Source organism: Hippoglossus hippoglossus, chromosome 6 (genome assembly GCF_009819705.1).
Source record: "Hippoglossus hippoglossus isolate fHipHip1 chromosome 6, fHipHip1.pri, whole genome shotgun sequence".
In the NCBI taxonomy this organism is placed as follows: Eukaryota; Metazoa; Chordata; class Actinopteri; order Pleuronectiformes; family Pleuronectidae; genus Hippoglossus; species Hippoglossus hippoglossus.
Window position 1 is genome coordinate 7,896,706 of NC_047156.1, and position 21,736 is coordinate 7,918,441.

A 21,736-nucleotide genomic window follows, 5' to 3' on the forward strand; every position below is an offset into this window, starting at 1 on the left:
GAGAATAATTCCCCCAATAGTTTTGGGGACTTTGTGTGTGTGTGTGTGTGTGTGTGTGTGTGTGTGTGTGTGTGTGTGTGTGTGTGTGTGTGTGTGTGTGTGTGTGTGTGTGTGTGTGTGTGTGTGTGTGTGTGTGTGTGTGTGTGTGTGTGTGTGTGTGTGTGTGTGTGTGTGTGTGTGTGTGTGGATCTGGATCTGGATCTAGTGAATTTAATTGTGGTTTCACCAGGAGACTGTTGGGACTTGGCCGACATATACACCATAGTGCCGTTCTAGTTCTACTTGTCGTATCTGTGTCACGGTTTGTTTGCACACAGTATTTTTCTATGTAGTTATGTATGTGGCCGTTTCAGGGAAGGCAGGAGGGTGTCAGAATTGACCCATGGGAGGATGCTGACTACAGCATCTTTAAGGTCACAGACCGCTTCGGCTTCCTGCAGTAAGTTTCCCCGACTTAAAGCTCCTGACAGCTTCCTCCTGGAGAACACCTTCACCTTCATCTCTGTCAACGTTGTCTCTCTCATCTTTCTCACATTATGCCATTTTTGTAAATATTCGTGTTAAACTTGGATTGTCTTCTCATTGGTATGTGGCTTATTTCTACTTTTCTGCTCCAGTGAGAAAGAACTGCCAACACCCAGTGCGCTTGAAGAGAAGGTAATTTTCCACATTTTGACCTTGCACGTGATATATTTAGACCCTTTTCACGTATCCAGTGGACCAGATGTGAATCAGTCTTTTCTTCTCTGTAGCAAAAGCAGCAGGAGATAGAGCGAGTGGAGAAATGGCTGAAGATGGTGCAGAACTGGGACAAGTACAGGAACACTGAAAAGGTGTGAATCTTGGTATCTGCACGCTCACTCTTGCCATCTTCATTTAGCCATCGCTTTTTTTTCTTTTTTTCCCAGCTAAATAATGTGATGTATTCTTTCCACTTCCGTTGATAATCTTTTTTCCATTCCCCTTTTAACCACAGCTTCTCCCCTTATACTCCCCCCCCATTCTCTCCGGTCTAGACAGCTAAAGGAAAATACATGAAATGGGTCCTTGTCATTGAAGACAGTTAACATTCAAACATGACCCTCTGCCTCTGCCCTCTGGTTGTTGTGATGAAGGCTGTCTCTCCATGTTTAGAGGAATCCAATTCAAGTCTATCATACTGTGTGTGTGTTTCAGTTGGTGAAGCGCGTGTATAAAGGCATCCCTCTGCAGCTGAGAGGCCAAGCATGGGCCTTGCTCCTGGACATAGAGAAAGTCAAAAAGGATAACGTGGGAAAATATGAGGTATGACAATGAAACGGATTACAGTCGAAAATATGGATATTTTGTCGACTAGCTTTCTAAAACACTTTTTCTCGTTTTATCTTGTCCTCCAGAAAATGAAGCTGCAGGCTCGTAACTTCTCCACAGAGATCAAGCAGATAGACTTGGACGTCAACCGAACGTTTAGGAACCACATCATGTTCATGGACCGCTTCGGAGTCATGTGAGTTCTCAGCTTCTCTCAGCAGAAAACTGCGTGCAGCTGTGTGTTTCAATTCACCTGCACACAATCCTGATGATTTCTTCATTTCCTCTTTTGTAACACAGCGTTACACCACTCCTTCTCAGAAGGGTGGCATCTGAAACCCTGAGTAGTTTTGAACCAATCCTACACAAACACACTGTTTATGCTGTTGTGGGTCATGGGAGTTGTACTCACAACAAACGTCCTCACAGAGTCTCCAAAAGTTCTTGTATTTGTTTTCTGCGTCACCTCACATGTTCAGGTTAACCCTCACTGTGGCTTCTGCAGGGTGTGACACACACACACACACACACACACACACACACACACACACACACACACACACACACACGCCAAACCGAAGCGGTTGTTTCCTCTTCTCAGTGTTTTATTAGTCTTCCTGTCAGTGCTCGAAGCCCCACAGGAAATGGCATTCATACAGAAATGTGCAGCGACATGAAGTTGCATGTACAGAATAACGTTGAGCTGCCCACAGTGTGAACTTGAGACCACACATACATACAAGGCTGAGAAACAGAAAAATGATCAAACCTATGTTAAATAACTTTCAGAACACAGCCACTCTGTTATGTTTCATAGCGTTTGCTTTGTGACTGTGGGACAGTTGTGAAATCTACGGGTTCGTCTTTGTGAATTAAACTCTGTGCTCTCCTCTTCCTCTCTGTTATGTCCTTCCCTCTTCATTTCAAAGCTGCTAAGTCCAAGCAGACCAAAGCACTCCTCCATCCTGCCTGGCTGCCCACTCCTTCCCCTTGCGAGTCAACAGCTGCCTCACTCACATCGGGACACTGATAGCTATTTAAAGCTCCTTTCCTGCCTCTGTCACTGTCTATAAGACACATATTTACTACGGAGGCCTGGAGGGGAGACATCCTCTCTGTGTCTGAGTTATATTTATTAATGCACCCGTTCAACACACACTCGCATGCAGTGACACAAGGGCTGCCTTGTGTTCGCTGTCTGAAACTGTTGAAACTCCAGATGTAATCAGCCGCGCAGCATGAAGCACGCAACCCTGCGGACGTAGACACTCAATAGAGGCCGCATGCACTGGAAGAAATTATGTGATGAAGATCTTTTTGATATCTTATATGTGTTGATATTCATGTGTCACAGTGTCGGCTCACATGTGAAATGAAATCATGTCAAGCGAAGAATCTACTTTAGATGTCAGCGTAACTGATCTCTGAAAACAGCCCTTGTGTTTTTGAGAGTCACCAAAGAACTAATGGAACACAGACATCCTCACAGACAGGCTCTTTAATACACACAGGCACAGACAGCCCTGTCTCCATGGACATTACATTGAGTTCCTGGAGACTTGCTCTAACCTTAACCAAAGCTACTACCTGCCTAAACCGAACCTTAAAACATGTCTTCACCTTAAAATGTATTGAATTATGTTATGGAGACTTGCTTTTTGTCCCCATGAGGAAGATGAGTCCACAATGTCGATGTGTAAATTTAAGTCCCCACAATATGAGTAATACCTGGACCACACAGACACACACACAGTTGAGAAATATTTGGGGGGGGTTTCACTTAATAAACAGTTTCAGCTTGTTTGATTGTTGCTCAGGAATCACATCCTTGTTTTTAAACTAGTGGTTTCTCTGTTCCCTCTCTAGGCAGCAGGCGCTCTTTCACGTACTAGCTGCCTACTCCGTCTACAATACGGTAAGTGTTTACGTGAGCACACCGAACTGTGTGTGTGTTGCATAATATGGAGGAGTCTTGTGTACACGCTGCGCACACCAGCCCCGGATTGCATTCGTTCCTGTACAGAAAGGAACAGGCCAAGCACTCTACACCCATCTGCTCTCCCCCTTGCTCAGAGCCTTGGCTGAGATCTTTTATTTATGAGTGTGGCTCAGTCTGAACGTACAGTGTCACAGCCAGACCACCAGTGAACCCACAGTCACACTCAGTCCGGTCAAAGTTCCTCTTCCACTCCTCGTGTACTTCACCTAGCAAGGCTACATATCAGTGCCAAAACAAAGTTGAGTAATCAGGGACATTTTGAACATTCTATCAATCGTTTTTTTCCTTTTCTTATATGATTATTATTATTAATATAGTGTTAATCAGAATATATCTTGAAGATTTTTTAACATTTGTTTTGAAAAAGTACAGAGTTTGAGGCTTTAGAAAATTGTAGTTAACATTTTTAGCTATATCTGACATTTTGTCGGCCAGTGAATAGTCAGTAAATTGAGGAAAACAGTGGAAGTGGAAAGTGGAAATTATTGTTGGTCGTAACTTTACAAAATACTGTATACTATAGTATACAGTAGCTATAACACATGTAATGTAAGGTAGCTCTTTTATTTGAATGAAACATTTAAATGTCATGTTATAAATAAAAGCCGTAATTTCCTATGACACTCCAAATCATATCCATCTATTTACTGTTCATTTGAAATCTTTGTTTTAAAGTTACAATGTATTTTTTCTGCCATAAACCAGATTGTGTCTCTGTGAAGTAAACATAAGCTTTTACAAATGTGCAGAAATAGAAGGAATGTGTGTAAAACACAGTCAATTTCTGTATAGACATGTTTTTAAAACCTGTATCTCATTATACACATGTATATTAATCAATATATCAATTATTGTATAAGCCCTGATTGCTGCCATATAATAGTGACAGAAATAATATTTTTTCCAAAGACCGCAACTTGACCGGTACAGTACATCTCCCCACACACAAACACAGTCCAAGTCTGTTTTTCTGATTTGCTTCTGTAGTCGGTTCCTGTGTGGTAGAGGTGTTTCAGCCAGAGGAAATGGAAATGTGCTGTTCCCCTTTTTTCCTTTTTCCCCTCTTATCACACGCTGCTCCAAAGAAACTGGGTCAGTAGGAGAGCGTGAGGGAGAGAGGAGGGACGGATAAGGGAGAAAAGTGTGTTCTGCCTTTTCGCCTGTGATGGTAGAGAAGAATGTGCAGAATGTGTAGTTTAAACTGTGTGTCACTCTAATTCTATCTACAATATTTCCTTGAAAGGATTCGTTGGACTGTCCATTTCTGGCTGTGCAATATATCAGCTTAATTTGGACAAATACCAGGTGTGTGCCTGGGTTTGTGTATCTGCGCGTGCCAAGCGCGATGAGTTCAGAGTAACTCATTGAATCCTGGTGGAGGCAAATTGGCGGTTATTCAAGTTGAGGACATGACATTAGTGAGGATGTATTTTTGGCTGCAGTAAATATTTTAACAAGCTTTTGTAAAGAGTTTGTGATGCTGTAGCTGCACGTACAGTAGGTCTGAGCAGTAAAACCACACACATCCACCGTCTGCCTTCAGACCACATCAGACATTCAGGTGCTCTCCTCCCTCCGTCTCTCGGCCCGTGCGTCTGTCTGGGCGCTATTAAATTATGAATAATCCTTTTCATTTGCTCATTCTGTTTAATTGAACCCGTCTCCTCTCCTGTGTTCCCTCAGGAGGTGAGCTACTGCCAAGGGATGAGTCAGATCGCTGCCATCCTGCTCATGTATCTGAATGAGGAAGATGCCTTCTGGGCTCTGTCCCAGCTCCTCACCAACAGCAAGCATGCCATGCACGGTGAGACAGAGGAAGACATACAGACAGATTTCAGCTAGATTGGCTCAAACAGCGAAGGCCTCAGCCAACAGTCTCTTCATGAAACCACATTGAAATTCACTAGATCCAGATTTTTACTTAGATCTGCACCAAACTGCACACACTCATAATGATCAGTCCCCTGAACCTTCCATCAACATCCATGTATTATTCTCTGAGAAAGCAACGAAATGTTGAAAATGAAAATATCTTGCAATGTTAAAGGAAGTGATAAAAAGCTGCCCCCCTTTTACCAAAAGTAAATGGGTGTTTTCCTGACCCATACCACATCCTTCTTATAAATGTCATGGTAATTCGTCCAGCTGTTTCTGTGGAATCCTGTTTACTAACAAACAGACAGAAACACAACCTACTTGGCATATATATATATATATATATATAAAAATACACACAAGAAATGTTTGGACATATATAAAAAAAAATACAGTTTCTTATTAAAAAGGATCTTAACTTTTCAATTTCTAAATAGTCTGTCTCTGTGTCCATCACCTCACACCATCTATGGCCTCCTGATTCATCTTGTCTCTCCTCTTCCCAGGGTTCTTCATCCCGGGCTTTCCCAAGCTGCACCGCTTCCAGGCCCACCACGAGCTGGTCCTCTCCAAAATGCTGCCGAAGCTGAAGAAACACATGGTGAGTGACAGCACATTGTATGTATGACTGATGTTTTCTGTACGTGGAGCCGCAGTAAGGGATTTAAATCAGGTCATTTTTCTTCATAATCATGATTAGTTTATGCTGCAAAAGGCCACATGTTCAGAGTCGGTAAGATTTATAACTGAGAACAGATGAGACGGAGCGACTCGCAGCAGACACCATTTCTCATTAACTCGTGCCCCACAGGACAAGGAGCAGATGACAACAGGGATCTACACGACCAAATGGTTCCTACAGTGCTTCATTGACAGAGTGAGTTGTAGTTCTTGTGCTGCATCAATGTTCCATCTCCAGATTGTCTCGTCCCAGATGTGTTCTGTACTTAAACACCATCATTAATCCGTACGCCACAGTGCATCCCCCCTTCCCTTCAAGCATAGCAACACGTTCGAGGTGGTTTCATTACTTTCAGACTCACTCTGCCGCCACGTGTCTCCCATAACAGACCCCTTTCACCCTCACCTTGCGTTTATGGGACATTTACGTATTGGAGGGAGACAAGACGCTGACCGCCATGGCGTACACAACCCTCAAGTTGCACAAGAGTGAGTATGAGAGCGGTTTCATTATCTCCCGTGGTGTGCTCGATGAGTCGAGCTGTGGCTGCTGTTGCTATACTGCTGAATGTTTCTGTGCGGATTACGCCGCACGCCGCCTCACGCTTGGCTGCCTCCTAACTGGGTGGCTTACATAATGCAAGTGGCCAGTTGCTGAGGAGAAGAATGGAAAGCTGACTTTTCATTGGATGCTTGCTCGATGCGTTGCCTCAGCACATTGGTCAAAAGCACTTTACTGATAGGACACTTGAAGATAGGCTCGTGCTGTCTATTATCAAAGGTTACCTGACATTCGACCTCGAAGAATGGTGTCACTCATTCTATTATTAGTTTTGTGTTAAATCCTGTCTGTGCTTGTGTGTGTCCAATCAGAGCGTCTGCAGAAGTTTCCGTTAGAGGACCTGAGGGAATTTATCCAGGAGAAGCTGGGTGCTTCCTACTTCCTGCCTGATGATGTGGTGGTTGAACAGTTACAGGCTGCTATGTCTGAGCTACGCAGTAAAAAGCTGGACCAGTCTTCTCCAGGTGCAGTTGTGTTCTGGTGTTTGTTTTTATTTCTGTTAGAGTTTAAAGCTCCTCAATTTATCCCAAAGTCTCCTTTGTTGATAAGATCCCTATTTTCCATTTCTCTTTTTAGCCAAGTCAGACGAGCTACCAAAGAAACCTCTGGGTCAAGAGAGGCCGGTTCTCCTCCTGCCGCTGCAGCCTGACTCGCCTCCGGAGGTCAAAATAGCTCTGCAGCCCCACAGCCAGCCAGATACAGAGAGCCAGCAATCAGACAGCAACACCATTCAACACAACGCTTGTCCTGCAGAAGCCCCGGGTTCAAGAAGCCTCTCCGGGACAAACACACCTTCATTGCCTTCACCAGACCCAGTTGTAGTGCACACACAAAGAACACCTTCTCCTATAAGGCCTTGCAGAGCACCTCCTTTACCTCCAAAAATAAACAAGCCTTGTCCTGCGGTCGGGTTGGACAGAGATGTGAAGGAGACGCTACAAGAGTGCAGCCAGACCGAAGACGGGGGAGAACCAGAGAGCGCGCCTGGAGACCTGGAGACCAAGGAAGAGCCGGTGGAGTGGCCCCCACCTTATATACCTCCTCCTCTGGATCCTCCTGCCATGCAGACTGAGGAAGAGATCATGGACTTCCCAGATCTGCCTCCTCCACCTTTCTCTTACGCTGAGCAGATTGACGAACAGCGTCTGGATTGTGAATCTCCCCGTCCAGGGAGTAGGACCGGACCAGAGACCCAGCGCCGCGCTCCCACTCCGCGCTCAGACTCACCACTGGTCACTCAAAAACCACCTGTGTCTCCTGATGTCACACAGAACAAACCTCTTCCTCCCCCGAAGCCTTACCTTCCCTGTTCCCTCACCTCCTCTCCCAGACTTCCTCCGCCAAAGCCGACCAAGTTCCCGGTCTCTCTCTACGTCCCGGCGCCTGCGGGCAGCAGACGACCATCCAACACCTCCCAGTACGACAACCTTTCTGAGGTGGATGAGGATGACCGCTCCGTGGAGCGGCTGCTGGGCTCCACTCCTGAGGAAATTCCCAGCATGCACAGCAATCCTCCGCACACAATTAATAGAGATTACGACCCTGCTCGCAACCCTTTGCCTCCACCTCCTGTCTTCATCCCTCCTTCCCCTTCTCCCACTCCTCCCTCGCTGTGCACTCTCCCCAGTTTGCCACAGGAGCCTGAATTTGGAGGAGAGGACAGCTGGGTGGAGGACTCCATCCTCCCCCCTCCTCCACCTAGTTTCGCCGACAGACTCACTCCCCTCCAGTGTAGCGTTGCCAGCTGTTCAGACGCACACAGAGCCCCCTCGCCCAGTTACTCGAAGCCTTTCTCTCGGGGCCCCAGGGACCGTTCTGCCTTCCCAGCACCACTCTTGTACACCAGGTCTCCCCCAGGCAACGCCAGGTCCTCAGGCCAGTCTGCAGTAGGCGTCCCGTTGGTTCGATCCAGCCCAGACTTTTGCAGGATGCCTCCTAGTGGACAGCCGCTGCCCAAATCAGTGACATTTTGAAAGTGTCCCAAGTATCATTGAAGCGTTATTGGTCGTACGTGAATGATTCAGACTCTGTAAATGCTTGATTCCTTTTCAACACCATGTAAGAGGTGATGGCCAGTATTCTATGTTTGTGTGTGTGTGCATGTGTGTCTGAAAGGACTTTTTTTCATTGACATGTACAGATTTCTGTGATACTTGCACCTTTTGTATGGGTAGTTAACTTTTCTAAAGTGTCAAACTAGTATTTAAAACTGCTGTCTGCTTTCCTTTTCGCTGCACAAAAAAAACGCAGCAAGCGTATTAAGTCATCCGCTCTCGTCCGCGTGTGAAACCACATTTGGTTTTCAATGCGATGGACGGTCATTAGAAATTCACACAGAAATAACACAGTGGATCTAATATCAGCTGCAGCTTTCATCTTAAGTCAGTTTCATTGTTTCCCGACAGTGTCTTAACCTGATCCCAGTGCAGTGAGGGCAGCAACTCTACACTCACGGGCTTGTGAGGCTGCAGCGTGACCTCACCTTTGCTAAACCACCCAAAGCCTATACGTGTCTACAGCATTATTGTGGTTAGCAGTGAGCAGGCTCACACGTCTTAAGTCTGTGTCAAACTATTCTGAGCTGCTGCTTCTTTGTTACATCTTCAGGTCAGTATTAATTGACACAGGACCACAAAACCTGGTTGCACCAAAGCAGTTTGCATGGAAACTTTCCAAATGATGACTAAAGTTGTAGGCACCAGCAGCAGCAGGAGAGATATGGTGCAATAGGTCTCTGGTATAAATACTGAGGGGGGGGGGGGGGCTTCAGGCAGGTAGCAGCGGGTACTCTGTGGGTATTTTTCTGCTTTTTTTAAAGTTAAGAATAGTTTGGTTGGGATGTCGTCAGTTTCATGGTTTCAGTGTTACATCCGTTTGTCACATACTTGAGTTCTCAGCAATAATTCACTGTTACAAGTGTGAATAGATGTTGTCGAGGTGGAATAACAGAAATGAGACCAACATGCTTCATTATATATTGTCAGTGCAGACTGGTTTATGAAGAGCAGCTCCCTCTAGTGGTTGGAAGTGTTGCAGATGGACTGATGATAATGCCCGTTTATGATTGTGCACAGAGCCAAGCAACGACTGTAGATATAAATCTTCATATAAACTCTGAGGGAGTAAACTAGATTGAAGGAAACCAGAGAATTTAAAGAATCAAAGCTACGTTTCTTCTCATGCAGCCATAACTTGGAGCCATTGCAGTAACTATGTTGGTTTGTTTTAATTGTGCAGAGCAAATGTTGAGGAATGGAAGGTGAGCCATAACATTCGATATAAGGACCTAACAGTAAAACTTGTTTATATTGTTTTTGTTATACTGTATATTACTTTATTTACAGCCTCAACATGTCTTTTTGCACTGAACCTTTGTTATTTCCAGGTTTTGCAGTTCTCTGTAATTATTCAGTTGTTTTTCTAACAGAGTTTCAGGTTCCTCACAAAAGAACATTATTCAATTTAGCCAGAAATGTTAAAGGATGTTTAATGGTTTGTTCATGAACTTTGGCCTGACGGCCGGGATTCAAACCCCCGAGCTCAGACCACGGCTCCTTTTATGGTCCTGCTTGACATCAGGGTTCAGACCAAAGCTTGTGTACATCTACATGTTTTGAGTTTTATAAAGAGATAAAACCTGAGTTGTCTGCTGTCGTCGTCTCTTCCCCACTGAGGCAAAGCACATGTGGTGTCAGATACTTATTTTATTGCACACCAACAAGATCATGTCATTTTCCTTCATGTCAATATCTTAGGGTTTGAGATGTGGAATCTCTTTACACACAGTAAATCAAAGTAAGAAAAGCCTGTTTAAATATTTAAGGCATTTTAAAAGCTTTTTCATCTTGTAATTAAATGTGGAGAAAAGCACTTAGGTGACAAATAAGGCCATTCAAATTATTATGGCCTTATTATTCATATTTTATTTAGTAACACCTTGATTTTCTCCACAGCAATTCATTAGGTCTTAGTAGAAAAAAAACAACTTAAATTACATTATCATACAAAACTTGAGGGATTAGAGACAAAAATACGATTTTTAAACCACAAATATAAAGAATTTAAGGCTTTTTTAAAAATATACAACAGTACATTCATGTAAAGTTCCCCATTTTCAATGATAAAAATGAGTAACTTTTCTTAGTGCTGGTACATTTCAATACAAAAATACATTCTGTTTTTACAGTTTTTAACCCACATTTAATACATAAAGACAAAGAACAATAAAATAAAAACAAAGTGTTATTAGATTGCACATATTGATATCCGACAGAACTTCATTAACTCCTGTGCGAGTAGCAGCTCCTCCCAGAACGACCATCACATCCTGAGCTGACTCATGAGAGTAGACAGGGACGTGATGCTGGTTCGGAGTTTCTCGTCTTCCTCCTTTCCCAGTGACACTCCGGCCAGACGCGTGGAGCCGCTCGATCCCATGATGCACGGCAGGCTGAGGAACACCTCTGTACCTATACCGCCCCAGCCCTTGAGCAAACAGAACACACAGATGAACCAATAACAAATGGAAAACCACAACAGTGGAAGAGACAACCCCAGCTTCACTTCAGAGGGTTGCTGGTGCATATGCTGCTTTTTTTTTTTTTAAAAACACTTGATAATGATACCTGAGCCAATGTGGAGACAGAGTGGGCCTTCATTGAATTTGTCAAGACGCTGTTTGTGATGTCAGCGATGGACAGACCCGCTGACCACGCCCGCTGGCCTCGGTTCTTCATGAGCTCGAACGCTCTACAAGCAGAAAGATGTGCATCAGAAAGAATTACTAACTTCCAAATTAAACTGGTGAATCGAGAGGAAGCATCTTGTATCCTTGCATTCTCTCATCCCATCTGATTCACTAAATTCCAGTGACAGCTGTGTCTGCAGCTTCAGATCCAACTGGTTCAGCAACAAAATCTTCAAAACACCAGATGTCACAATCTAAATCCGTCTCCTACTCGAGCTTGAACTCAATCGTGTCCGTACCTGTCCAACAGTGGTTTGGTAGAGCCGGAACCCGCGGCGATCTCCGGCTGCACGCTGGAGTTCAGCCCAGTGTTACTCATCACAGCAACTGCAGGACAAAAAACACAAAGCTCAGTCGTGTGCGTCACCGGGGTAAGTGGCCTTTTATGAGACCGCTGACTGGAAAGAACACACACGAGGAGCAGGTCGCGCAGCATTTCTGGTTATGCAAAGAAAAGGAGCCGACGGCGATAACAAATGAAAGAAGAAAGGAGATGTGGTGAAGTCAATGACCGAGCATTCGCCGAGACAATTAAAGCGACAGTCAATATTTAATGGGTCCTCTCCGGCTCACCTTTGTTGTCTGACAGTTCTCCTATGACCCAGGCTTGTTTGTGGGTGTTTAGGTTTATATCCAGGATGTGACTGAGTCTCTCTGAGTCCAGGTTGCACCCTGCGCCGATCACCCGTGTCGGGGGTAAGCCACTCTGTCTCCAGGCGACGTGGGTCATGATGTCCACTGCAGGTGAAGCAGAGAAGGAGACGAGTTGAGCGAATGAAAAAAGGTCAAGAAGCAGAGTGGTCAGTCTTCGGCACCGTCACTCACCTGGTTGGGAGGCGATGAGCATCACGGCGTTGGGACTGACTTGTGCCAGGTTTGGGATGATTCCTCTGTACAAGTCCACGTTGGTCTGAACCAAACTCAAATACGATTGCTCGCTGCTCCATGCATTTGCCGTCACCACCACGACTCTGGAGCCCGCGGAGGCCGAGAGATCTGGCAGAGGAGAGGAGAGTCATCGGCAGTTAACAAACCTAGAAGAGAACTTGCAGAAGCTTGATGCATTATTGTTTCAAGCAATGGACACTGTGTTTACTCTCACTTGATCCCTATTGGATGCTTGATCCTGTCTTATCAGTGACGGGTCAAAGCTCAGGATGAGAGCCGGCGACTGAACGGCAGCTGGTTAGGTTTGAGTTAATGCTTGCGTCATAGAGGTGGGTCGTTCCCGACAGGCTGCCTCAGCTCAATATCTTCCAGTTACCTGTAAGACGACCTGTCATCCGCGATGTTTCCGCCAAGAGGCGTTTGTTGGTTATTGTGTGACAGTGCAGAAAGTGACGTACCTCTGGAAATCTCCACCTTTGGCAGATTGAAGATCTCTAGGTCTGTGCTGCCTCCCTTCGTGGAACTCTCGGCGACATCAATGAAAACCAGTTTATCCACTTTACACTGTGTGGGAATCAGAGGAATTCATGAGTCTGACATTTTTATTCAAGCGGAGGAAATATGTAAACACCTGAGAGAAGATAGAAAAAGGTGATTTACCTTCGCCAAAATACTCATCACAGAAGCCACTCCTAAATCTCCTCCCCCGATAACCGAGACTTTGTTGATCTGTTGTTCGTGATGTCTGCTTCCACCTGAAATGGACACGAGTTAAGCCAATAGTAGCGATTATTGATTATCAATAAGAAAGCTGCGCATCAAGTGAAGCACCATCATTGATCTGGAGGTTGGAGACGAACGCCAGGAGCTTGTGGGTGTCTTTGTTTTCTTCTGTGCTCTTCGAGGACAGCGGAGGATCCTCCTCGAACTTGGCGATCATCTCGGTCAGAAGAGCCACCACGGACGACTTGGGCTGTTACCAAGCAAAAGAAAAATACAGCAGTGAATCTGATGAGAACATCATTTCTGTATGGAGTTTAAAAATGAATGTAGAGAACATGGAGCCCTACGTGATCCCAGTTGTGAAGCGCCGGCAGATGAATCCGTCCCTTGGCATCCACATGCTTGCCCTCTCTGATGACCATGTTATGTGTCGGTCTCAGGAGGCAGATGGGAGGAGTGAAGGGGAACGAGTCTATGAGCCACAGCTGAATGGGGAAGTTGTAGGAGTGGCCTGAGGGATAAACACATCATCATCATCATCATCATCATCATCACGTTTGACCCCCCAGTCACATATTCAGAGGTCAGAGGTCACACTTACCATCATACTTGACAGGGATGTTGCCGACCAGTTTCAGGAGATCTTTCTGGGTGCCGTCACTGAATGCTGAAAGTTACCATAGCAACAGTGAGATCAAATACAAATCTGAAGAGTATGAGACAAGAGGTGGGATGGAGAGAAACTGACTGTATGTGCCGGTGGAAGGTTTCATCCCAGAGTAGATTCGATGGATTTTCTGCAGCTCCTCAACAGCAACATCGTGGAATTTGTACTGTTTATCAGGGGAAGGGGAAAAAGACGCGTCTGTAGTTTCAACATTTGAGAAAATCATTCAGGTTTTATTTAGAAACTAAGGACTCATCGATCAATTAAGACTCAGTGATTGTAAATGTCCATGTTCTTGAGAGACTGAACAGATCATTCAGGTATTTTTTACGCTGCTCCAGTTTGTTTCACTCTTTGAAATGAGCTGTGCTCTTTTCTCCTCTCTGGGGTTTGAGACATTTTATCCGCCAAACAACTAATCGACAAATAACCAATAATAAAAATAACTGTTAAGTGCAGCCCGAATTTTCATCCATAGCAATATAGCATTGTGTGACCCCTAGAGGCGATATGAGTCATAATTGATGCAGAGTTTGGAACCACAACCATCACTCAGGAGCAAATATCAATCTTGGAATTGAAAAGAAATAACATTGTGATAATTCTCAATATCGACTTATTACATTTTTTTTGTTTTAGGTGTCATGATAGATGAGAATTTGAAGCTGTTACACAAATTAGATTATTCATTAGATAATAAAGCATCGTACATTTTATATAACTCTGATTGTTCCCTATCTTAACTTTTGTGTTGACGTTTGCCAAAGTGCTTGGAAAAACACATTTTAATTTTACAAAAAAAGAGCCATAAGAATCCTCAGTAGAAGTTGATATAGAGATCCATCAAACCCAGTATCAGTTCAGTTAAAGATGTTTAAATTTCAGAAACTAGTAGATGACAGTATTCTGATAAAAAATGTCATTATAGAGAAGGGAATCAGTTTATGGAAGAATCTCAACAAAGAATCTAAAACAAGCTTCTGTGAATGGTATCAAATGAATTGTAACTTAAGAACTAATAGAGATGTGAGGGGCTTTGTTTACCTTTATATATATATATATATATATATATATATATTTCAATCTTTAACTTATTGAATTATTTGCTTTGTTAATTAATATCCTATGAAAGAGGAGCAGATTGTGATATTATTTATATATAAACAGCCTGTTGTTGTCTCTGTTATGAAATAAAAGTTTTTCGTCTCGTGTTTAAAGTTTGTTTCTAAGTGATACGTGTTTCCACAGCCGGTGAAGTGACAGAGCTGGTTCAGCCGGTTACATGGAGGCTAACAGAAGCTAACATGTACTAGCTTCCTTTGGAAAAACTGTTATCACATGACGCAGATTTCAAATGGGAAGCTGCGGCTGATCATTTACCTTCGAGAGGATCCGCAGAATGTTCTCCGAGCTGAGGTCCATCTATTCAAGTCAGAACCAGAAGCAACGAGCCCGGTTCTCTCAGGGTTTTCTCCTCCTGACACTTCACTTCCAACAACTTCCGCAAACTTTTGAGGAGTAGCTAAGGCAAGAGGAGACAGACCCCGCCCACTCTGTGCGTCAGGTACGGCGGCCCCAGAGGGACGAAAACACGCAACGACACGGATTGATGCTGACGTCACCGCTGTCGTCAGATCAGCAGTTTTAATAAACCTGATCAAGTTTGTTTCAAGAAAATCAACAACCTTTAAAAAGTCATGTTAAACAATAATCCAACACATTATATATATTTATATACGGAGAAAAGTTTCATTGCTTTCACGGAAAACTAAAAAAATACAATTTTCTCAAAGTGACATTTTCTGTAGAATCTAAATTCTTTATATATTTTCTGCGATTAACATTTGATGTAAAACTTAAGACGTTTAAATAAAACCCACGATGCAGCGATTTCCTTATGATCAAATCCTTTTTTAAAGAGAACACACACACACACACAACACGTTCAGTGGTTTTCTGCATATTGAAATTAACTTTACCAACAAAGTTTGCCTGGAAAAATATGCAAAGTGTTCTGCTGAAAAATAGCAAATCATCACCACTTGGCATTTGATGCCATTGACAGTCTTTAGGGGAAAAAAAGATCACTCTTCCATATCAATTTCTCTCTTTGCAGCTTTGATCCTTTTAGGAATGAACCCTGCTTAATAAATAATGTAACAGGGAATATTTGAGAACTTTTCCTTATATCCAAACAACCTCATGGTTGACTGATTTGTGCATAGGACCCCCTCGACCTTCGATCTCTCAGATTGTCTCTAAATACAATTACTCTCTTTTCTCTTTTCTTGAGGCAATGTCACTTGTCCACTCAGGTTTTTGTCCGAACAAGAGAGAACCCGACACAAAGCAATGGACGCCAGGGTGTAAACAATCTCAAGGCTTCATGAGTTAAGATGGCAGACCCATTGCTCCATGGTTCCAGATACACAGGTTGTTTTAATAATTCATTTATTCAGGGTCTTCAGATCTTTCTTGGCCTCTTAGTGTTTTTCCTTTTCATCTCCTCTTCCTCTTTCTTCTCTTCCTCCTGATCTTCTAGCACAGCCAATTTCAGGCTGAGGAAACAAGGGACAGGGATACAGAGAAAAGAACATTACATAAAGCAGGTAAATAAACATTCAGGACAGAAAGTTTACATGTGGTGTTTGGGACTGGGAGGTTCTCTGTTTTTTCATCTTACCTCCTGGCCTCTTCTTTCTGCATATCTTTCCAGCTGCTCTCCATAAATTTAAGGGCATAGTCACTCTCATCCTTGTATCTGAGATGTGAAAAGCAAATGTTAGTTTTTCATAGAGAATTTGAGTTGTACATTTAACACATTAGAATATGTCAAAACGACACGTACTTGTTTCGATCATATCCAAAAATCTCCTTTATGTGCCTGGAAATTTCCTCTGGTTCGTTGCCTTCGTCATCAATAAAATCGTCCATTTCTGAGTCGTACTCGTCTTCCTCATCATCAAATTTTCTCTTATAGGCAGATGTGATAGGTGGCAACATTGTACCTGGAGGATAGAATTTCACATTTAAAATATGAGGTACTGGATTTGAATTTTTGCCAAACAGAACACTCCATGAAGACGATGTTTAGTCATGGTTCAGGAGTTAAATGTTACCATTTAAAAACATTTTCAAAAAGATACTGGGATTGAACAGCGGGCAATTTAAAATTTGAATCATTTCCAGTGATGAAGGGCATTCCACAGGGTTAAATTCTAGGTCACTATCTATATTTATAAAATTGGCAGGTCCCTAAATACATGTAATTCCCATTTTGATGCAGATGATACCATTTTACACAGTTCAGGAAATTGACACTGGTCTTCAAACCAACACCTTAAGTGTTATTCCAATTGAAAAGGTGCATTGAAACTGCACATCTGGATGAATTTAACATAGATGAGTGAGAAATTAAGGATTAGTTTTCTGTAGAAAAAGGAAAAGGATTTTGGAAACTACCTTTCACTGAAGTGAATTACGGCGATGGTTTTTAAAGACATGCTTCCATTTCAAATCTTTAACATCAATACTTTTGTTTTTCAGTTAATCACTGACAACCGTATGGTATCGGTCATTGTGTTTTGTATCAGATTGTGGGGACTGTCCTAAGTCTCTATGACGCAAGATAAACTCTTATAAATCTATTCATTCATAAAGGACAACTTCAAACTTTGTGTCAGTGCACCAGTGATTCTACCTCTAACATCTGTCCTCAGGACTAACTGACACTGAGTTCCTGCTGTAAATACTAACATTAGCTAGACAACGTCCATATTTAGGGCCCGAGCACCGAACAGTAGGAGACAGTGGGAGGCCCTATTGAAATTGTAAGGATTATTATTATTATTTATTTTTTTCCCCAGGCAAAAGAATTGGCTTTTTGAGGGCTTTAACATGCTCAAATCGTTACCAAGGTTTGCAGAAAATTAGAAAGTGGTGAAAATTTACGTATTCTGGATAAATTTTAAATGGGCGTGGCAAAATGGCTCAACAGCACCCCCTGCGCCCCGTGAACGCGTTCACATTGATTGATCTTCACAAAAATCGATACACAGGTGTATCATGACCAGACAAACAAAAAAGTCTAGTTATTATTACTATTATAATGTGATCTTGTAATATGAACGCCCCATTGGCTTGAATAGTTCACAGAGTAGACTGAAACTTGACACACTGATACAAACTTAACTTAGGATGTTTTACTGCCTTGAGTTATGATTGTTCTATACTTTAAATGTTTTTGTATAGCTTTATAAAGAATGCACTTATGTATCCATAAATCTGTGTAATTTGAAATGTTATATTACATTACAACATTTCTGCTATTACCACTTCATATCGCCATTTTATTCTATTGACAAGAGTCCGTTTTTTTGGTAGAATGTCAATGACTGAAACCATGTTTGGTTTATCTGTGTTACGAACGTTTGCTGTTCTCTGACCCAGGAGTAATGTCAAAGGCTGCAGAGCGCTGCTGAAATGCTTCATTCACTTTGACAAACAAACTCTTTGCCCTGTAGAACTGACTGTGTTGTTTCAGACGGTTTGAAAAATCTCTGCAGCTCTTTATTATACATGTATATGACAGTGTTATATGATTAATAGTGCTACAGTGTTAATTTTAACACTTAACAGCTGAGCCTGTTTTAACTGTAGTGAAAAAAAATTGTTAGCTTCTCTCCTGTGGACTGTTTACATTAAGACTTTATAATATTGACATAACTCTTATATGTTAACATATGTACTGCATGTATTGTATAATGATGTTAGGTCTCACGCTTTGTGATACTTTAGTTATACATACTCTGTTTAGTTGCTCTGGTAACAACCATGAACCAAATATGAAGAAGTAGAAAATTGCTGACGTGTATAAGACTGTTTTTTCAAGCTGTGGCCTTGAGCTCTTACCAAACCAACTGCATTGCTTTGATTTTAACACACTTAGAAAAGCACATTTTCCTCAGGCAATGTTTGTCTGTACTTCACATGTGTCCTTACATCATTTAATTTGTTGTCTCCCTATGACCCGGACTTAAATGTTACTTTAATTTCAGCATAATTACTGCTATTGTCTGTTTTATTCATATCAGCAGCTCTGTCTGTCTTAATTTTGGCAACTTGTAACCCTGTACTGAAATGTGCAGGACAACTGGATGTTACCACTTGATCAAGGTTCACGGTTAATGAATCAATGTCTTAGTAATATCATAGCATTATTGTTTCTCCGGGTATTACCTGGTGGTCTGTTCATCATAGGTCTGGGTTGCATTCCAGGTCTGGGCGGCATCCCAGGTCTCTGTGGCATGCCTGGCTGAGGAGGGACTCCTGGTCTGGGTCCACCAAAATTCTTGGATGAAATGGTCTCCGACACCACAGTGCACTTTGGTCTTCCAGGTCCTGATCCCATCATATCTGTCGACCGTCCAGGTACTGGTCCCCCACTACCAGGTCGACCGCTTCCAGGCCCTGGTCCCCCAGTACCAGGTCGACCGCTTCCAGGCCCTGGTCCCCCTGTACCAGGTCGACCGCTTCCAGGACCTGGTCCCCCACTACCAGGTCGACCGCTTCCAGGACCTGGTCCCCCTGTACCAGGTCGACCGCTTCCAGGACCTGGTCCCCCACTACCAGGTCGACCGCTTCCAGGCCCCGGTCCCCCACTACCAGGTCGACTGCTTCCAGGCCCAGGAGGTCTGAATCCATTACCTCCAGGGTAACCCTGCCCACCACTACCACCAGGCCTGGCTTGTGGGGCACCACTTCTTGCCTGGAATGTGCCTCCAGGCCTTTGCTGAGGTTGGCTCCCTGCCTTAGGAGGGCCGCCTGATGAATTCCTCATCACTGAATTACCGTTTGATTTTACTGCAGAATTAATTCCAGTCTTTATTGGTTCTCCCTTTCCGGACCTGTGGCCTCCGACTGCCGGCCCCTGTTTCATGGAGCTACCCTGACTGGGCCTGGTCTGCTGGGAGTTCCCATATTGAGATTTTTGGCCTGTTAAAGCTGTACCAGAAGGTCTGGTCCCAGGATTCCCTGAAGCTCTTCCTTGAAGTGATGACGAGCTTTCTTTTCTGTTGCTAAGGTCACTTGAGGTGCTGGATTTGTGGCTAGACAAGGGCTTGGGGGCCCCTTGTTTGGTTAAACCCTGAGAAGAAGTTTTTGAAAGAACTCTGCTGTTTGTGGCACTAGATGAACTACTCGAATTAGTCTTAGATCTGTCTCTATCACTGTGGGATGTGTTGGGTCTCTCTCTCTCTCGGTCTCTTACAGAGGAATTAGAAGACGAGTGGCCTCTGTCGCTTTGCGACTTCTTTGCTGACCCAGAGTGCTGACTTTGTTTTTCTAATGAGTTCTTTTGCGGTTTGCAGTTCTTCTGCTCCTTCTCTAAAGTGCTTGTCCTTGTTGAACTGGAGCTAGATTGAGACTTGCCATCTCTCTCTCTCTCCACTTTTGGGTCTCTGCTTTTTTCTGGTCTCTTGGCCTTGCGCTCCATCTCCTGTTCCCTTATCTCATCAGCTGTGCGTAGTCTCTCATCTTTTTTCACTGACTTGGGTTTGAGATCAACTGGCTCAAACTGTTTCTTCTCTGCCAACTTGAGTAAGTCTGCAAAGTTCAATGGAGGTGGAGCAGCCTTGGGTTTTTTAGAGGAGGACTTGCTGCTACTACCACTGCTACCCCCACTAACACCTGTGGGTCTCACTGGTCTCAGCGGCTCTGGCTCAGCCTCTGGCTCCGAATCAGTCTGTTCATACTCATAGTTATCCTCATCCTCTGGGTCGACTGAGTCGTTCCTAAATCCTTGTGCATCCATTGATTTCTCGTCCTCCATATCATGTTTAGATCGTCGTTTCTTTGGAAGCTCAACCATTGGGATGCCATTGTAGCCTTTAAAATTGTCCTTAGTTCTGGAAGCCATCGCTCTGGCTTTGCGGTCCGACTTCAACTCAACCCTCTTGGCGTTTAGTTTGTCCTTCTCTTTCCTCATTTTAATTTCTGGGGGGGGTAGAACATTAAAGGATGAATTCATTATAAATCATGTATATCAAGTATAAAGTTGTCATTGTCACCTTTCTTTTTGGTATCAACTTGTTGCTTCTTCAGAAGCGCCTGCACAGCAGCCGGATTTACACCTCTCGACTTCGGGTCCTTTTTTGGTGGTCCAGCTTGTAAACTGTATCTCTTATGCTGAAAGGGGGACAGACACAGATTATTGAATATGGATCAGTTCTCTTTAACATTTGGATTTCACAACGACCTATTGAGGGTTAGTATATTATATGAATTATCTGTTATGCTAACGTGGCAGTTACACTTTCCCAAACGTCTCCACTACCTAGCATGCAGTGTCACGAGGGTGGAGGTTAGCAGCTAGCCACATTATCAGATCCTCGGTGACGGGTAAGCTGGCATTCGAGTGCTTTTCAAGATTTGACCACAAATCTCCATTTTTAACCACCTGGCCCGAGGTTCTCCAGTGAGTCCGCTCTCAAACAAACATACCTTCACGTTGCTGAGTCCCTGGTTCTGCGAGGCGATGTCCAATATGTTGTCGAAATCCATTTTGTCCGCAGGTATAGAAAAGCTAAGTGTCTCAAACAGCAGGAGCTTGTACCGTTAGCAGCTAGCTAACAGACCACGTCAGCCGGCGCGCAGGGCTGTAACAATCGGTACTTGTGTGGTTGTAGAAAAACAATAAAACACTTGGTCAAAAACAACACATGGAAAGATGAGGCGTGAACCGAACAGTCAACGGCTCTTCACTTTATCAGCTTTAGGTTAGCACATGCTAGCCGAGTTAGCGAACCTAACGTTTACTAGCATTAACCCACCCAGGAGCCTAAAAGACGAACTTAGTGCGGGTGTTACACCTCGTACTGAGCCCGGGTCCATCAGGGGAGTCGTGGTATTTAAGCCCGATGGAGGAAAAACAGTAAAAACTCCGCCATAAGTATCACCGGTGGTTTGGGAGAGAACAAACTACAGTCCGACATATTAAAGGGATAGGGGATAATGAAGGAAGTGAAAAACTGTCATTGTCCACGACTTCCGGTGTTGTCACAGTCAAATATACGCCGACTTCTTCTCCAAATGTAACTGTTATTAGAGATTTAATGCGAAATAGTTAACTCTTATTTAAAAATAACATTTAAAAAAAATACCTATCAAGTGAGAGTATGTTGAAATCCGCGTCGAAACCATTTTAGCTTTTTAGGGTGATTTGAATCACTTTCTTGTGAGATTTTTGAAGAACATTAATAGATTCGTTTTTCGTGATTATTGTATTTTCAAAGAGTTTGTATTTTC

At 43.4% G+C, this 21,736-nt stretch overlaps 3 protein-coding genes across 8 annotated transcripts in view; 1 reads left to right on the plus strand and 2 right to left on the minus strand.

Annotated features, from left to right (window-relative positions):
• si:dkeyp-19e1.3 (USP6 N-terminal-like protein) overlaps window positions 1-10,048 on the plus strand; it is a 23,835-nt gene extending 13,787 nt beyond the window's left edge. Inside the window, exons 3-14 of one of the 2 annotated variants that reach the window (XM_034589203.1) lie at window positions 354-439; window positions 618-657; window positions 753-833; window positions 1,177-1,284; window positions 1,377-1,486; window positions 3,157-3,205; window positions 4,973-5,093; window positions 5,671-5,765; window positions 5,976-6,041; window positions 6,235-6,334; window positions 6,719-6,871; window positions 6,984-10,048. In XM_034589203.1, the coding sequence (XP_034445094.1) occupies window positions 354-439; window positions 618-657; window positions 753-833; window positions 1,177-1,284; window positions 1,377-1,486; window positions 3,157-3,205; window positions 4,973-5,093; window positions 5,671-5,765; window positions 5,976-6,041; window positions 6,235-6,334; window positions 6,719-6,871; window positions 6,984-8,380 (2,406 nt within the window). In that variant the 3' untranslated portion in view covers window positions 8,381-10,048. Of the gene's footprint in view, window positions 1-353; window positions 440-617; window positions 658-752; window positions 834-1,176; window positions 1,285-1,376; window positions 1,487-3,156; window positions 3,206-4,972; window positions 5,094-5,670; window positions 5,766-5,975; window positions 6,042-6,234; window positions 6,335-6,718; window positions 6,878-6,983 lie in introns of both variants that reach the window. The other variant, XM_034589202.1, reaches the window with a different exon arrangement.
• Window positions 10,049-10,398: 350 nt separating this feature from the next.
• On the minus strand, window positions 10,399-15,044 carry uevld (UEV and lactate/malate dehyrogenase domains). The gene is made up of 12 exons (XM_034589213.1): window positions 14,813-15,044; window positions 13,514-13,598; window positions 13,367-13,432; window positions 13,113-13,276; window positions 12,874-13,015; window positions 12,703-12,797; window positions 12,501-12,606; window positions 11,980-12,150; window positions 11,728-11,892; window positions 11,394-11,481; window positions 11,033-11,156; window positions 10,399-10,892 (listed from the first exon to the last, which is right to left on the minus strand). Exons 1-12 carry the CDS (start codon window positions 14,852-14,854, stop codon window positions 10,728-10,730), a joined length of 1,413 nt encoding a protein of 470 aa, XP_034445104.1. The 5' UTR covers window positions 14,855-15,044; the 3' UTR covers window positions 10,399-10,727.
• Window position 15,045: 1 nt separating this feature from the next.
• On the minus strand, window positions 15,046-21,473 carry spty2d1 (SPT2 chromatin protein domain containing 1). Of its 5 annotated transcripts, none has more exons than XM_034589212.1 (7): window positions 20,933-21,469; window positions 20,500-20,617; window positions 19,061-20,425; window positions 18,671-18,901; window positions 16,281-16,440; window positions 16,116-16,193; window positions 15,229-15,990 (listed from the first exon to the last, which is right to left on the minus strand). In XM_034589212.1, exons 1-7 carry the CDS (start codon window positions 20,990-20,992, stop codon window positions 15,897-15,899), a joined length of 2,106 nt encoding a protein of 701 aa, XP_034445103.1. In that variant the 5' UTR covers window positions 20,993-21,469; the 3' UTR covers window positions 15,229-15,896. The 5 variants fall into 5 exon arrangements, with proteins under 5 accessions (XP_034445099.1, XP_034445103.1, XP_034445101.1 ...); XM_034589210.1 differs by having other exon boundaries at window positions 18,671-19,009; XM_034589211.1 differs by having other exon boundaries at window positions 19,025-20,425.
• Window positions 21,474-21,736: the final 263 nt, after the last annotated feature.

What these genes read in the sequence shown, in the direction of transcription:
- uevld (XM_034589213.1), bottom strand. Translation starts at nt 14,854, where the DNA reads ATGGACCTCAGCTCGGAGAACATTCTGCGGATCCTCTCGAAG. An exon ending in CAACCTCCAGATCAATGATG is followed by an intron (nt 12,798 to 12,873) that starts GTGCTTCACTTG and finishes TGTCCATTTCAG; the next exon opens with GTGGAAGCAGACATCACGAA. An exon ending in GCTCATCGCCTCCCAACCAG is followed by an intron (nt 11,893 to 11,979) that starts GTGAGTGACGGT and finishes CTTCACCTGCAG; the next exon opens with TGGACATCATGACCCACGTC.
- spty2d1 (XM_034589208.1), bottom strand. Translation starts at nt 20,992, where the DNA reads ATGGATTTCGACAACATATTGGACATCGCCTCGCAGAACCAGGGACTC. An exon ending in AGGGACTCAGCAACGTGAAG is followed by an intron (nt 20,618 to 20,932) that starts GTATGTTTGTTT and finishes TCCCCCTTTCAG; the next exon opens with CATAAGAGATACAGTTTACA. An exon ending in TATGATGAACAGACCACCAG is followed by an intron (nt 16,441 to 18,670) that starts GTAATACCCGGA and finishes TCTATCCTCCAG; the next exon opens with GTACAATGTTGCCACCTATC.